Source organism: Muntiacus reevesi, chromosome 17 (genome assembly GCF_963930625.1).
Source record: "Muntiacus reevesi chromosome 17, mMunRee1.1, whole genome shotgun sequence".
NCBI classification, from domain to species: Eukaryota; Metazoa; Chordata; class Mammalia; order Artiodactyla; family Cervidae; genus Muntiacus; species Muntiacus reevesi.
This window is the reverse complement of record NC_089265.1, coordinates 55863319-55878171: the sequence shown is the minus strand read 5'-3', so window position 1 is coordinate 55878171 and position 14853 is coordinate 55863319. Positions and strand designations below refer to the sequence as shown.

The 14853-nt window shown below is 53.0% G+C and overlaps 2 protein-coding genes across 4 annotated transcripts; one reads left to right on the top strand and one right to left on the bottom strand.

Moving 5' to 3' along the window:
- Positions 1 to 41: 41 nt before the first annotated feature.
- GBA2 (glucosylceramidase beta 2) lies at positions 42 to 10576 on the top strand. Of its 3 annotated transcripts, XM_065908372.1 has the most exons (17): positions 42 to 370; positions 3754 to 3845; positions 4156 to 4271; positions 5938 to 6156; positions 6459 to 6698; positions 6920 to 7022; positions 7171 to 7324; positions 7410 to 7535; positions 7733 to 7905; positions 8114 to 8218; positions 8411 to 8518; positions 8618 to 8769; positions 8874 to 8980; positions 9115 to 9257; positions 9331 to 9446; positions 9540 to 9731; positions 10004 to 10576. In XM_065908372.1, exons 1-17 carry the CDS (start codon positions 42 to 44, stop codon positions 10280 to 10282), a joined length of 2754 nt encoding a protein of 917 aa, XP_065764444.1. In that variant the 3' UTR covers positions 10283 to 10576. The 3 variants fall into 3 exon arrangements, with proteins under 3 accessions (XP_065764444.1, XP_065764445.1, XP_065764446.1); XM_065908373.1 differs by lacking the exon at positions 8114 to 8218; XM_065908374.1 differs by lacking the exons at positions 3754 to 3845; positions 4156 to 4271 and having other exon boundaries at positions 6464 to 6698.
- On the bottom strand, positions 10440 to 14662 carry CREB3 (cAMP responsive element binding protein 3). The gene is made up of 9 exons (XM_065908377.1): positions 14307 to 14662; positions 14049 to 14196; positions 13906 to 13973; positions 13700 to 13789; positions 12136 to 12242; positions 11960 to 12028; positions 11291 to 11375; positions 11106 to 11190; positions 10440 to 11028 (listed from the first exon to the last, which is right to left on the bottom strand). Exons 1-9 carry the CDS (start codon positions 14442 to 14444, stop codon positions 10712 to 10714), a joined length of 1107 nt encoding a protein of 368 aa, XP_065764449.1. The 5' UTR covers positions 14445 to 14662; the 3' UTR covers positions 10440 to 10711.
- Positions 14663 to 14853: the final 191 nt, after the last annotated feature.

The window sequence follows — 14853 nt, the reverse complement described above, 5'->3', positions numbered from 1 at the left end:
CGGAAGCCACCGAGGTCCTGGAGACCCAGGATCCAGGGAATATGGGAACCGGAGTCCCAGCCTCGGAGCAGACCAGCTGTGCCAAAGGGGATCCACAGGCTTCTTGCCCTGAAAATGGCACGGAGGCTGTGCAGGTTACAGACTGTCCGATCCCTGAGGACAGTCAACCCCAGCATGAACAGGGTTACAGCAGTCCGGAGGACTCCGGGCAGCTGATGGCTTCCTACGAGGGGAAAGCTAAGGGCTACCAGGTGCCTCCCTTTGGCTGGCGCATCTGCCTGGCTCACGAGTTTGCAGAGAAGAGGAAACCCTTTAATGCCAACGACATCTCGCTGAGCAACCTGATGAAGCACTTGGGCATGGGCTTGAGGTGAGTCGATCCCCTTGCCTAGAGGATCTTGCACCTCACTTTGTTCCAGAGGAGGCAGGAAAGGGTGAGAAAGCAGCAGGGTGCCTTGTCCTGCTCAGGTGGCCCCTATTCCCATCATCTAAGCCCGTAGTTTTGGAGGGTGAGACCAGGTCAGGTCTCTTTGCAACTCACTTCCTTCCAGTAGCTTGCCTTTTTAGCAAGAAAGGGCATTTGAGCCTTGGAGGAAGCCTTACACATCTAGGCTCCCTCTCAAGTGCTTTCTCTTCTCTGAAGACTGCCCTTTGGGATTAGTTATACTTTGTGACAAGGTAGGAAAGATACTCTGGTGGTTTCTGTACTGATACAATGTTGTCTTCTGTGAGGGGAAGGTTCTCAATTCCAGATCCTCCTAAGCAACTGGAGTATTCATTGAACCTCACTTAGGCACAGCATTTAACAGTCCCAACACCCTTTGGCTTCTTTCCTCAAACTCTGGCTCCAGGGATTGATTGAGAGCCTGCCTGCTCTCAACCCTAAGGAGAGGGTGATAAAAGGTAATATTCACTCTATTCGGGAATAGATGACCCCTGATATAAAAAGCAAAGAAGACCTTTGACCAGAATGGCCCTGCCTTAGGTGTTCCTAGAGATTAGTTATAATCTTCCAGAGGATTTCCTGGTCCCCCACCCCAGCAAGGGGTTGCAGACAGGCTGAGAGCTTATCCTGGGCTGTAGGACTCCTCTGGATCCTCACTGAGTGTTGGGACCAAGACCCAGTAACAGGGCCAGGTGCCTGTGAGGACAGAAAGCGTCACCCTGAGGTCACCCTGAGTCAGTTGCCCCAGTAAACACAGCAGTGTGGAGGGAGGCTTCAGGTATGGGAAACCTAGCTTTGACAGCCTCTTAAGTAGAGGTTCCTTCTCTTCCACGGTCAGCGCTGTGGGGCTGGGGTGGAGAGCCCATGGACCTAACCCAAGCCCTCGGCAGTGGGGAGGGCCTGTTGCCGCCTGGGTGTCTGACTCCTTTGACAGTTCCTCTGGGTGGCCTGTACCAGAGCACTGTAATTCCTCCAGTCTGCTTCTGAAACTGACTTGTCTTGTTTTGACCCTAAAAGGCTTTGGGTCAAAACAGGATCTGGGGCCAAGGTACTGAGAGAAGCACCTTGGGGTGCATGTGGTGGGAACACTGAGATCAAGAACCTGTCCATAGGCATCTTAGCCCCTCCATCCCTAAGTATAAGCTGAATCACAGATGCCTGAAGCTGTCCTCACCCGCCTGGACTCAGCTCCGCATCCCAGCACAGGGTGGGGATCACTGACACAGGGGTTTTGAGATGAGATGAAGTCCTGCACTGAGGAGAATGCAGGCGTGAGAGAAGAATTCTGAATGAATAAGTTGAAGTTGAAGTCATGGAAAAGGACAAATAGATCAGGAATAGCAGCTGCTCAATGGTGTGAGAGAAACGTAGGCCCTAAGAGGGAGCTGACTTGGGGGTGCACTGACCAGGAGCCCCAGCAAGACAGAGTTCTCTTGGCCTTAGATTGGTAAGAACTCAATTTTGGATGCTCTCCCTTTCAGCCAGAATCCATTCATTCAGTAAATATGTACTGAGTGCTTGTTCTGCGCTAGATACTTCTTTGTTCTGCTATCTTCACATCTTGCATTTCTCCCTCACCGCCCTAATCGGAGCTCTGCCCTCCCTCCCTTTGGCAATCCTTTCTGGCCACCAGTTTCAAAGTCCAGTTTCCTCTAAGCTGGCAAAGAAGAGCTGCCTTCCCACCATCTCATTGTTCGTCCTCCCTCCACCTCCTGTCACTCCCAGAACGTACCCTCCCTGTTCTTTAGTCATATTTCTCCTCCACTTGCTCCGTCCCTGTTCATTTCTCTTATGCTCCACTGTTCGTACATATGTTCTTTATAAATCCAGCAAATACCTGTTGACTGCAGAGAGGTGCCCTGCCCTGTGCTTGAAGCTGTGGGTAATAAGCAACAAGTCTTTGTCACTATCCCTTTCCCCAGGGAACTGAGAAGCATGTCAGACCCACATGAGGAACACTAGAGTAAAAGGACAGTGTCTGATTGGGAGCTGAGCTAGTGTCCGTACAAGTAATGATAACATGTGACACGGATATTCCACTTTGTAGCTTTCCTGTCGTGTCATTTGTGACCTTAGAAGGGCACAAATGTGCCAATATAAGGGCATCTATTGTGCCCTTCCAACCATCCCTTGAGGTAGGAAGGGCACGTGTGTCCCCATTTTATAGATGAGGAAACTGGAGATTCAGCAGGGTTACTTAACCCATTACGTGGTTATAAGCAGTGTGCTTGAACAAGGGGAATAAAAGAACTGGCGAGGGGGGAAAGTGGAATTGGGAGAGAGCCGGGCAGGAAGGGGTTGCTTAGTGAGGACTCACTCTGAATGGAAGCTGTAGGAAGTAAGATAGGCTGGGGCTTTCCCGGTGGCTCAGATGCTAAAGGATCTGCCTGCAATGCAGGAGACCTGGGTTCAATCCCTGGGTGGGAAGATCCCTTGGAGAAGGAAATGGCAACCCACTGCACTACTCTTGCCTGGAGAATCCCATCGACAGAGTGCCTGAAGAGTTACAGTCCGTGGGGTCACACAGAGTCCGACACAGCTGAGCAACTCGCACACACACACACACACACACTCTCTCCCTCTCTCTCTCTCTCTCTCTCTCTCTCTCTCTCTCTCTCTCTCTCTCTCTCTCAAGATAGGCTGAGACAGATGTCAAAGCCTTGAATCCCAAACAGAATCATTTGCCTATTGGATACAGAACTGTGATAAGACCAGGATATGTTGGGGTTTTTAGAAGGCTTTTCTGGGATATAATAAGAGAACAAATTAGAAAGCTTACAGTTTAAATGTTGAGCTTAAAAAGAGAGACAGAAAAAGGACAAGGGAAAAAAAAAAAGACTTAAAAGAAAATGGCCCCAAATGTATATGGGTAGGATTTTTTTCACCTTCCACCTAGTGCATTCTCCAGATTTTCACCTTTCATAATCAGAAGAAAAATCATTTCCAAAAAGAAGAAAGTTATCGCAGCAGCCTATGCCTGTTTATGGGGTGGGGGTGAATATAAGTCAGGAAACTAACTGGCCCTTTCAGCACCTCAGACGGAAGCTCCCGGAATACATTAAACCAGTGGTGGAGTTAGAGGTGAGGAAAGATCAGAAGGCTCCTTCTAAGGAGAGTAGAGAAGAGAACAAAGATAACCCCATGCCATGACCAGGGGTGATTGGGAAGATAAGAGGGCCTTGAACTACAGAGAAGTCGAGAGGAGTTTGGAAGTGAAGGCAGTGGGTCCTTGGAACAGTTAAATGTGGGAAGTCCCGGCTGGCCGTCCAAAGAGCGAGAGGTGACTGCAGCCCCGCCCTGACCCTCAGGTACTTGCAGTGGTGGTACCGGAAGACCCAGGTGGAAAAGAAGAAACCTTTCATCGACCTCATCAACTCTGTGCCCCTGAGACAGATCTATGGTGAGCCTCACCCCAGCCCTGCCTAGTCAGAGAGGGCAGCGTCCAGGCCCACTTGGAGCTAGGCAAAGAAGCCTTCAGCTTCTTTCAATTGCACTGACCCATTCCCTAGAGTTTCCCCCCACCCAAGCTTTATTGAGATATAACTAGCATAGAACACTGTATAAGTTTAAAGTGCACAGCGTGTGAATTTGATATTCTCCCCTGACCGCCCGCCCCAGGTTTAGGGGAACCCATCTCTATAGTCTAGAAAGTGATAAATGGGCTTTTTTTCGTCTCCCATGCCCCTCTAACATCTTGATTCTTTCTCTAGGTTGTCCCTTGGGCGGCATTGGGGGAGGCACTATCACCAGAGGCTGGAGAGGCCAGTTCTGTCGTTGGCAGCTTAATCCTGGAATGTACCAGCACCAGACAGTCATTGCTAACCAAGTAAGAGGCAGGAGGTAGAGCAGAGGTCCCGGACAATACTTCCCAGGCAGGAAGGGTCTCTTGGCTAGTGCAGGATGTGGCAGTTAGAGATGTCCATGATTCCATCTAGTATCTTTAGGATGCGCTCTGTGTGCCAAGCCCTGTGCTGGGGTGTACTATAGGAATGAGACACTCAGAGTTCATGTTCCTTGAAAGAGAAAAGGTACCCCGTGCCCTTTATTTCTCTAGTAAATGCCTCCTACCTGCCTTGCTGCCCCAGCTCCACTGGTTGAGCCTGTCCCCAGCCACAGAGAGTCAGACAATTCCAGGATCACTTAACCTGCTTGAAAGATCAGAAGGGAAAACAAACCAAAAATCTGCAAATGCACAGGGAAACAGATGCATGCCCAGAGCACCCACTGCTTGCCCTGATCTGCCAGCCGTCAGCCACTTCGTCACTGCTAGGCCTTTGATTGCCAGAGGCACGTGGGCTACCTTTCATCATCTCTCTCTAGTGCCCTCCCATGTTGAGCTGTCCACCAAGTTCCTGTTTCCTGTCTGAGGGAGGCCTCCAGCTCATCTTCAAAGGAGAAATAACTAGCAGACCTTGAATCCTATTAATGACACTGCCCTTCCTAGTTCAGGTTCACCAGCCCTGCCCAAGGCACCAGGCTTCCTCTCTGGCTCATCCCTGAGGTATCCTGAGGCAAATGCCTTCCAGAATCATGACTCTTTTTTTATATAATATTTAATATGTAAAGACAGTCCTATAAGGGAAGTACCATTATTATGCCCATTTTACACATGAGGCAACTAAGTACCATGCCCAAGGTCACATGGTTGGTAAATGGAAGCACTGGGATTCAGAACTAGTTTTCTCTGTGGTTACAAGCCTGTAATGTTAACCATTACCTACTATTCCAACAACATAAAAAAATTATTTGATGTATGCATTAAAGATATTAGGCGTACTTTGAACCAAGGGAGGAAATATTAACCCCTCACAGCCTGTACCCTCCAGAGCAGTCAGGGAGTCAGAATGTAAACACATTATCACATGCTGGACTAGAAGGGTAGGGGGACACACAGGAGAAGGGCTCACTGCTTGAGGGGAGAGATGGCATTTGATCTAGGCCTTGAAGCATGAGGGGTTTTACCAAATGGAGAATGAACACGAGCAAAAGCATGGAGGAGGAAATGTATTGTGCTCAAGGAACAGTATTTGATATGACCAGAATATAAGGGCTTGAACAAGTCATGAATCTGATGGGCGGGGAGAGGCCACCTCAAGAATGAAGCTTTGAAAGCCAGGTAGGTGAGTTTAGATTTTAGCCTGAGGGCCACAGGAGTCATTGAAACATTACAAACACAGACTAACACATCTTGAGTTCTCTGTAAGAAAGATCAGTCTGAAATCCAGATGGGTTGGGGCAGAGATGGTGCGTGCCTGTCTTAGGGCAGTTAAGACCAGAGCCATGGGAAGGGAGAGCAAGCAGCGAGAAAGATGGAGAAGGCACGGCTTGCAGCGATTCATTGAGTGTAGGGGGACGGCCTGTGGGAGCCGAGTGAAGCTGTGGGGCGCGGGTCACCACTGTGGGGTCTGGCAGGGGAGGAGCTGCTCTGAGGAGAGGGGTCTTATTTGGGATCCCTGTTACCCCATTCCAACCCGTGTACCTTCCTGGTTTAGTTCACAGTGTGTTTGCGCCGGAGAGGACAGACGGTATACCAGCAAGTCCTGTCGGTGGAGCGCCCGAGTGCCCTGCGCAGCTGGAACTGGGGTCTGTGTGGGTACTTTGCATTCTACCACGCCCTCTATCCCAGAGCCTGGACTGTCTATCAGCTGCCTGGCCAGAACGTCACCCTCACCTGCCGCCAGGTCACACCCATCTTGCCCCATGACTACCAGGTGAGGCTCCCCCTCGGTTTCCTCTGTGCTCTCCCTTCCCCAGGATCTCTCTCCCCTGCAAGTGTCATGACTTGTGCAAGAGAGGGGGTGGGGCATGAACTTCACACCGGTTTCCTAGGACCACCACCCGACTGGTCTCTGTCTCCTAGTAGACAGCCTGCCAGGCAGTATGGGGAGATGCAAGTGGAAGACACTATATTAGCGGGTGTCTGAGTCAGCTCCTCGGTGCCAAGGACTGATCCTGGGAAGTGGGGCCAGAAGGGCTTCACAGGGACCATCTGAGTCTGACCTTCTGCTCCCAGGACAGCAGCCTGCCTGTAGGAGTCTTTGTGTGGGATGTGGAAAATGAAGGGGATGAAGCCCTGGAAGTGTCCATCATGTTCTCCATGCGGAACGGACTTGGTGGTGAAGACGATGCCGCCGGGGGGTTGTGGAATGAGCCCTTCTGCCTGGAGCGTGATGGGGAGACTGTACGGGGGCTGCTGCTGCATCACCCAACCCCCCCGAACCCCTACACCATGGCTGTGGCTGCGCGACTCTCGGTACGGAGGAGCCTGCCCTGTAGCGTTGCCTTGCAGCCCTGCTCTCGGCCTGGCCCGAGCCCAATCCCATCCCACTGTGGTCTCTTCACAACCCCTGAGTCGCACCCTCACCATAGCTCTCGACCCTGTGGAGCGTGGAGGCGGGAAGATGTAGAGGGGCGTTAGTCAGGAGCCACGCACCCATGGGGCTTCTGCTCACACAGCCTTTGACCCCCCGACAGGCAGACACCACGGTAACCCACCTCACAGCCTTTGACCCTGACAGCGCTGGGCAGCGGGTGTGGCAGGATCTACTTCTGGATGGACAGCTGGACTCCCTCGCTGGTGACGGGGGTCTCCCGGGGAGGTGGAGGGAAGAGAGGATGTCCCTGTCTCCAGAACAGGGCTGGGAGGCCTGGTAACAACAGGCCTTCTTCCCATGTCAGGGATTCCTGTGGCCAAAGTGGGTCCTCACTCATTCTGTGCTTCTCAGGAAAAAGCCTCCCTTCGCAGAAAGGAGTGGGCATCGCTGGGGCTGTGTGTGTTTCGGGCAAGCTGCCACCGCGAGGCCGGCACCGCTTCGAGTTCTCACTGGCTTGGGACATGCCCAGAATCATGTTTGGAGCAAAGGGCCAGGTCTACTACAGGTGACGGGAATGAGCACGCACGGATCATGGTGCTGGGGCTCTGAGCGGAGCCCATGTCCTCATCCCTCCCCTTCTGTCCACCCAGGCGGTACACGAGGTTCTTTGGCCCAGACGGTGATGCAGCGCCCGCCCTCAGTCACTATGCCCTGAGCCACTATGCCGACTGGGAAGAGAAGATCTCGGCCTGGCAGAGCCCGGTACTGGAGGACAGGTGCCAGTGCAGCCCATCCCTTGCCTTTCTCCCAGGCCCTCACACTCTCACTAAGACTGCTTGATTCACGCTCCACCACCACCGTCAACGGAACTGGTCTGGGTTTCACTTGGGACCCCTACTCCACGAACCGCAGAATCCTTCCTTTCCTGGAAGCGCCACCCTCATGAGACCGTTCCCTCCTCCTGCCTCCCCAGATCCTTGCCTGCCTGGTACAAATCTGCACTGTTCAATGAGCTCTACTTCCTGGCTGACGGGGGCACAGTATGGCTGGAAGTTCCTGAAGACTGCCTGCCAGAGGAGCTGGCGGGCGGCATGGGTCAGCTGCGCCCCCTGCTGCGGGAGTACGGCCGGTTTGCCTACCTTGAAGGTACGGGCTGCCGGGGGCGTGGTGTGTGCCCACGAGGCCAGTCTGCCCTGCGCCGGGCAGGAGGACGGGTTCTGCCTGTCCCAGGGCACGGGCTAGAACGTGGAGTGTGATGGTGCCCTGCCCGCCAGTTCTAGAGGGGGGCTAGGCAGGGCAGTAGGAAGCAGCAGCAGGCGTTCTGGCAACGGCGTTCTCTGCGTCGTTTCTCCAGGCCAGGAATACCGCATGTACAACACATACGACGTCCACTTTTATGCTTCCTTCGCTCTCGTCATGCTCTGGCCCAAACTTGAGCTCAGCCTGCAGTATGACATGGGTGAGGGCCCCTTCTGTGCCCCTCCTGCTTCTTCCCCACAGCCCTGAACCTGGTGGTCCCTGGCACCTCCTCCACTCAGACATGTGGATCCTGCTCACTGGTTCCCCTCGAGTCACACACACAGTTCTGTGCCCCACCCCAAGCCTACCCATGCCCTGCCCCGCACCCCCCCTTGTGTATCTGCTCCCCCAGCTCTGGCCACTCTCAGGGAGGACCTGACGCAGCGACGGTTCCTGATGAGTGGGATCACAGCACCGGTGAAGCGGAGGAATGTCATCCCCCATGATGTTGGGGACCCAGGTACAAGTCCCTCCGCCACAAGGGCACTTCTCTTGCTCGGTTTCTGCGCCCTCCACCTGGGCCCGCAGTGCCGATGACCGGATTTCCTCGCCTCCCCAGATGACGAGCCATGGCTCCGGGTCAACGCGTACGAGATCCACGACACTGGGGACTGGAAGGACCTGAACCTGAAGTTCGTGCTGCAGGTTTATCGGGACTATCACCTGACGGGCGACCAGTGCTTCCTGAGGGACATGTGGCCTGTGTGTCTGGTGAGGGACGTGTGTGCAGTGGTCTGCGTGTCTGCGGAAAGCCCAGCTGGCTACTGGGGTCTTTTCTTAGTATCTAGGTCTTCAGTATCTTCATCCCTCTCTAGGCCGTGATGGAGTCTGAAATGAAGTTTGATAAGGACCATGATGGACTCATCGAGAATGGAGGCTATGCAGACCAAACCTATGATGGATGGGTCACCACAGGCCCCAGGTTGGGGGGCAGGGGTTTCCAGGGCCTGCGGTGGGGACTGGGCATCGAGGGGCTGTGGGCTCATTGTGCCTAGGACACTGTGTGAAGGTGGCTGGAATGGCCGGCTAACTCCCCCAACCCGTGTCCCTCATCAGCGCCTACTGCGGAGGGCTGTGGCTGGCGGCCGTGGCTGTGATGGTCCAGATGGCTGCTCTGTGTGGGGCACAGGAGGCCCGGAATAAGTTTTCTTCCATCCTTAGCCGGGGCCAGGAAGCCTATGATCGGCTGCTGTGGAATGGTGAGCTGGGGGATCCTAAAGAATCGCAAGGTGGCTCTGGGAGGCAGGAGACTCACTTTGTCCTCCTCTCCAGGCCGCTACTACAACTACGACTGCAGCTCGCAGCCTCAGTCCTACAGCATCATGTCTGACCAGTGTGCTGGCCAGTGGTTCCTAAGGGCCAGTGGCCTGGGAGAAGGAGACAGTGAGGTGAGAGGCTAGGAGGAGAAGTCCTGGAGAAAGGGTTTTTCCTGGGGGTGGGAAGCAAGTATAAAAGACCATGTTTCTTCCCTGTCCCTCTAGGTGTTTCCTACCCAGCAGGTGGTCCGTGCTCTCCAAACGATCTTCGAGTTCAACGTCCAGGCCTTTGCAGGAGGGGTCATGGGGGCTGTGAATGGCATGCGGCCCCATGGTGTTCCTGACACATCCAGCGTCCAGTCTGATGAAGTCTGGGTGGGCGTGGTCTACGGGCTGGCAGCCACCATGATCCAAGAGGTAACTCACTCCCTTCCCCGGCTCTCTGCCATCTGTACCTTGGCTCTCAGGCTTCTGATAACCTAATTCAATGCTATCTTATCTATCCAGAGAGCCTCCCCTTCCTTGGCATGCATGCTATTGCCTGTCTTCAGGCTTCTGCCTGTAAGCCAAAGTTATCTCCCCCACTGGCCAGGAACTCCCTGAGGGCAGAGACCCTGTTATCTCCATCTGTCCAGCTGAAATAGCTCTTCAAGGGTTGCCAAGTAATGACTTCCCTCTCTCCCTTACAGGGCCTGACTTGGGAGGGCTTCCGGACAGCTGAAGGCTGCTATCGTACTGTGTGGGAGCGCCTGGGCCTGGCCTTCCAGACCCCGGAGGCCTACTGCCAGCGGCGGGTGTTCCGCTCACTGGCCTACATGCGGCCACTGAGCATCTGGGCCATGCAGCTGGCCCTGCAGCAGCAGCAGCATCGAAAGGCCTCTGGGCCGATATCCAGACGGGGCACAGGACCGTGCACCAGGCCCAAACAGGGACCAGAGGCAGCCACAGCGAAGCCGAGCCCAGAGTGAGCCGTGTGAGCTGTGGAAGGGGGCGCTGACAGCCCAGCCTTTAGCCTGACTTTTCCTCTGCACCACCCCACCCCCAGTCTCCTGCAACCCTGAGCCACCGGGACAATCATGCCCTCCCTCCTACCTACCCACCGCGCCAGTAAAGAGGGGTTGAGGGTGAGAATCACTTATTTATTTCTTTCTTCACCCCATCCCCTCACTGCATGAAGTGTTCAGGGAGGTCATCTGATTCTCCTAGGCCCTTTCATGGGGTGACAGACATACACAGGTTCAAATAAAAGACCCAGAAAACCAGTAAGTGTGGTGTGTTTGAGTCCTCAGGCTTCCTGACAGGGCACAGGACCTGAGGCTAGCCCTCTCCCCTTCCCTTTCCTCTGAACACAAACTGGGGGGCACCAGACTGACGGAGGCCCCCCCACATCCTCACATCTAGCCTGAGTATCTGCCCTGCAAGATAACAGATGTGGGGCTGGGAGTAGGGAGCCATCCTTCCTCTCCTGTGAGATTTGCATGCAGGGGAGATTTGGAATCTGGGCAGGAGCACTCTGAGAAACCATCAGGCAGTGGCAACTGCAGGGGAGGCTCTGCTCTAGGAGCCTGAGGCATGAGATGCAAGAGGCAGCAAGAGTTGCTAGGAGCCTGGAGCTCACGGTCCAAGCTGTCCTTTGGTACCTCTGACTGCAGGGCAGGTGGCTCCAGCTGCCGGGGGTCCTCGCTGCGAAGAGCCCGAAGCTGACGGGACAATACTGAGGAGACAAAGCCTGATCAGGGGCGGCTGGGGCTCTCCCCAGCCCGTCCTTAGTAGCGTCCTCGTGGCCCTCACCTCTGTGTTCAGCCGGCAGGCTCCCCCTTGCGTCCGAGGAGTACATAGCAGGTACGAGGAGGAGACAGAAGGAGAAGAGCAGAACCTGAAGAAACACAGGAGGAAAGAGATGAAGAAGGGTTCTGCGTCGCACCCCTCTCCCTGCCAGCTGAGAGAAGAATATCTCCTTCCGTCACCGTCCTCACCAAGACACACGTGCTGCCGCTGCTGGCTTTGTTTGCTGTCTGAATCACCATGGCCTGCAGTCTCCTCAGCTGATCCAAAAGGGACCTAGAGAAGTGGACAGTGAGCACCCCCAGCCTGGCACCTTGCCATACAACAAAACCCTCCTGTGAAGGCCACCCCCTCCACGTGCGCACTGGATCCTCTTACTTTCTGCGAGTGATCTCTTTCTGTGAACAAAATACCAGACCTCATTAACACAAACACACACCTGCCCTGACTTAAAACTCCTTTTGCAAACCCCTTCAGTGGTTCTCCACTGCCTGATTAGCTCTGTACACAAGCCTCACTGGGGATTATATTCTCTGTCTTCTGGCCCAACTCACCTATTGTTAGGGTTCCAGCCAGACTGGACTAGAGACTGCGTCCTCTCTGCCTAGAATGCTCCCCACCCCCACCCCAGAATTTTATCTACTATCAAACGCCATCTGCCACATGAGGTCTTACTCCTCTCTTCCTTCTTGATACTTCATACTTGTGAGCTTCATGGAATCAGAGACCCACTGAAGACCAAGCATCAGACATTATACGTGAGAGATGCCCGGTGAGAAATGAAGTATGGAGCAGGAAAAAGACTGAGACAGTATTAAGTGGGAGGGATGAGAAAAGCCTGATGTGAAAGAGTTGCTTACAGATTCTGTTCCTCCAGGAGCTGTACTTTGTTCTGTAGCTCCAGATTCTGGGCTGTGTATTTCAGGACCCTGGAGGAATAACAAGGATGTGGGGACATGGCCTGCATCCTCCCTTCAAAAACCTCACACTTCCAATTACCTGTTTCTCCCGCCCCCGAGTCCAGCCCCTTTCATACCTGCTCTCTAAGCCCCCCACATACACCTTCTTCTTCCTGCGGCTCTCTTGAGCAGACTTTTTGTTTCGAATCTTCCTCCGCACTCGTTTCAGAATTTGTTCCTCCATCTGGGAGAAGACAGGAAAAGGGATCCCATCAGAGGAACATTAGACCAAAGAGTTTGAAGGCAACTGAGTTCAATCTTCTCAAAGTCAAAATTCCTTCTACAATTTCCCTGATCAATAGGCACTCTGAATGCTTCTGAGGACCAGGTGTTAATGCCCTCACAGGCCAAACCATTGTAACAATTTTATTAAACAATAATTTTAAAAAAAACTTCCTTATCATGAGCCAACATCTACCTCTGTTTTTTTCTACCTGTTGGACTTACCCAGCACCTAATCTCTGGGGCCATAAGAGAACAAAGGTCTTCAGCTATTTTAAAGCACTTCACATTTCTTCAGTGTTTAAAAAACAAACTGGGCAAAAATTTAACTCATCATCTTATCTCTTCTCAGGATGGACTGCATCTTCTTAATATCTGTCAAAGATAATAGGCTCAAAACTTAAGAAGCTTTTTGGCCAATATAAAGGAAAACAAGATGGTTACTGCCCTTCAACTGGCAACATTATTAGATAAATGGTATCTGATGATACAACTGGGCATCCCCAGTGCCTCAGCAGTAAGGAATCCGCCTACAATGCAGGCGACTCAGGAAACACAGGTTCCATCCCTGGGTCCGGATGATCCCCTGGAGAAGGAAATTGCGACCTACTCCAGTATTCTTGTCTGGGAAATCCCATGGACAGAGGAGCCTGGCAAGCCATAGTCCATGGAATTGCAAAGAGTTGGACACGACTTAGTGACCAAATAACAACAACAACAACTAAATCTGATGATACAGCTGCTAAACCCCATTCACTTCCTTAGTAGCCATATCACACTGTTGACTCAACTTGTACTTTTTTTGGCCACGCCTCGAAGCTTGTGGGATCTCAGCTCCCAGACCAGGGATTGCACCCTGACCCTGAGCAGCGAAAGCACAGAGTCCTAACCACTGGATTGCAAGGGAATTGCCTCAACTTATATTTTTAAGAAATTAAAATTCAGTTAACCTTTCTGTTAACGGACATTGATTTCATCATAGTATCACAATACCCTTTATGTGAAGTTGCCACTCATTGCTTGAAACTCCAAATTTTACATTTATTCTTGTTATACTACTTAACCCAGCCTTGATGAACTCTAATACTTAATTTACTATTCAGCTACAGGTAAATTAGCATGAAACCAGTGAAATATAAGTATCAGAGTTTGTACAGTAAAGTGCTTGTACAGTAGTTTCCAAATCCCTTTACTAATATTACCCTGATAATTTTGAATTCTTAGTTAAAAAGAACACCAAAATTTATACAAGCCCTACAAACCAGGATCTGTCCTTGCAAGTAGTATACTAACCACATGCTCCAGCTTCCTACTCACAAATGTGCTAATCTCTCACCTCAGTTCCTTTTCAAGTTACAAAATTAACAGAACTGGCCTACTTGGAACTCCCAACCCCCGTCCCCACAATGGGAGACTTACTTTAGTGAGCGGAAGCATCCCAGGCAAAGTAAGTCCCTCCTTCTCCAACAGCCTCTTCTCCTCCTCAGTCAGTATCAGCCTAGAAAACTCCTGCGGTTCCGGAGAGGTGGGCAGCAGAGTTGCAAAGAGATTTCAGAAAGTAACGCGGAATACAGCCCCGACCCGCGCAATAAGGGAATAACCCTCCCGTAAATCAAGTCAAGTACCTGATCTGCCGGCTCCTCCACACGCAGTGGAGTCATCTGAGCCCCCTCGTTTCCATAGCTCTCATTATCTGCAAAAGGGAAAATATGAATAGTCAGACTCCGGAGTCCTCTCCTTTCCCAAACTTCACTTATTTCAGGCTTACCTAGATCTATGGAGACATGCTCTTGTGAGAGAGAATAGGTGTGGTCATGCAGGACAACACAGGGATTAGAGCTGCTGAAAACGTTCAACGATGCTGGGGGACTCGGCAGGCAGCTCAGGAAATCCTCCACGTCCCAATCGCTCGGAGACTGCACAGGATTCAGATTAACAGGCTTTGATCATCACCACCCCCTGCCTCAGGGACACCCCCCCCCCCAACCCGCCTCACGCCTCCCCGACCCAGATCTCCCCCACTCACCTCAGAAAGTGGCAGTTCCCAATCCGGCGGAGACGCCAAGGCCTCGTCGGGCGCCGCACCCAAACCTCCGCTTTCCTCTAGCAGGAAGCCTAGCAGGTCATGGTCACCCGGGTCCAGCGCCAGCTCCATATGAGACATTTAAGGAAAAGATGCGCAGAAACACAGAAGTTCACCTCGCCACCCGGGCCCTATCCCCAACCAGGCGTAACCGCGACCGACTGTCAGCCGGCCCCACCTATCGGCTTTCCAGCGGCGTTGTCCTCCTAGCTGCTGGCGATGGCTCTGAAACCGGGACACGCCTCCCAGACTCCGCTCCCCGCTAGACTTCCAACAGAACACGAGTGACGCACCTCCCCGCGAGGCGTGCGGGGAGTTGGAGTCCCCCCACCCACCCCGACGCCGCCGCGGCCGCGGTAGGCGCCACGTCCAGGGCGCTATGCAAATGAACGGGACGTGCCTTCCGCCCCCGCAGGCCCTGAGGGCGGGCCTTCTGAGGAAGCGGCTCCGCCCCGGGCTAGAAAAAGGACCGATTAGCGCCTAAAAGGGA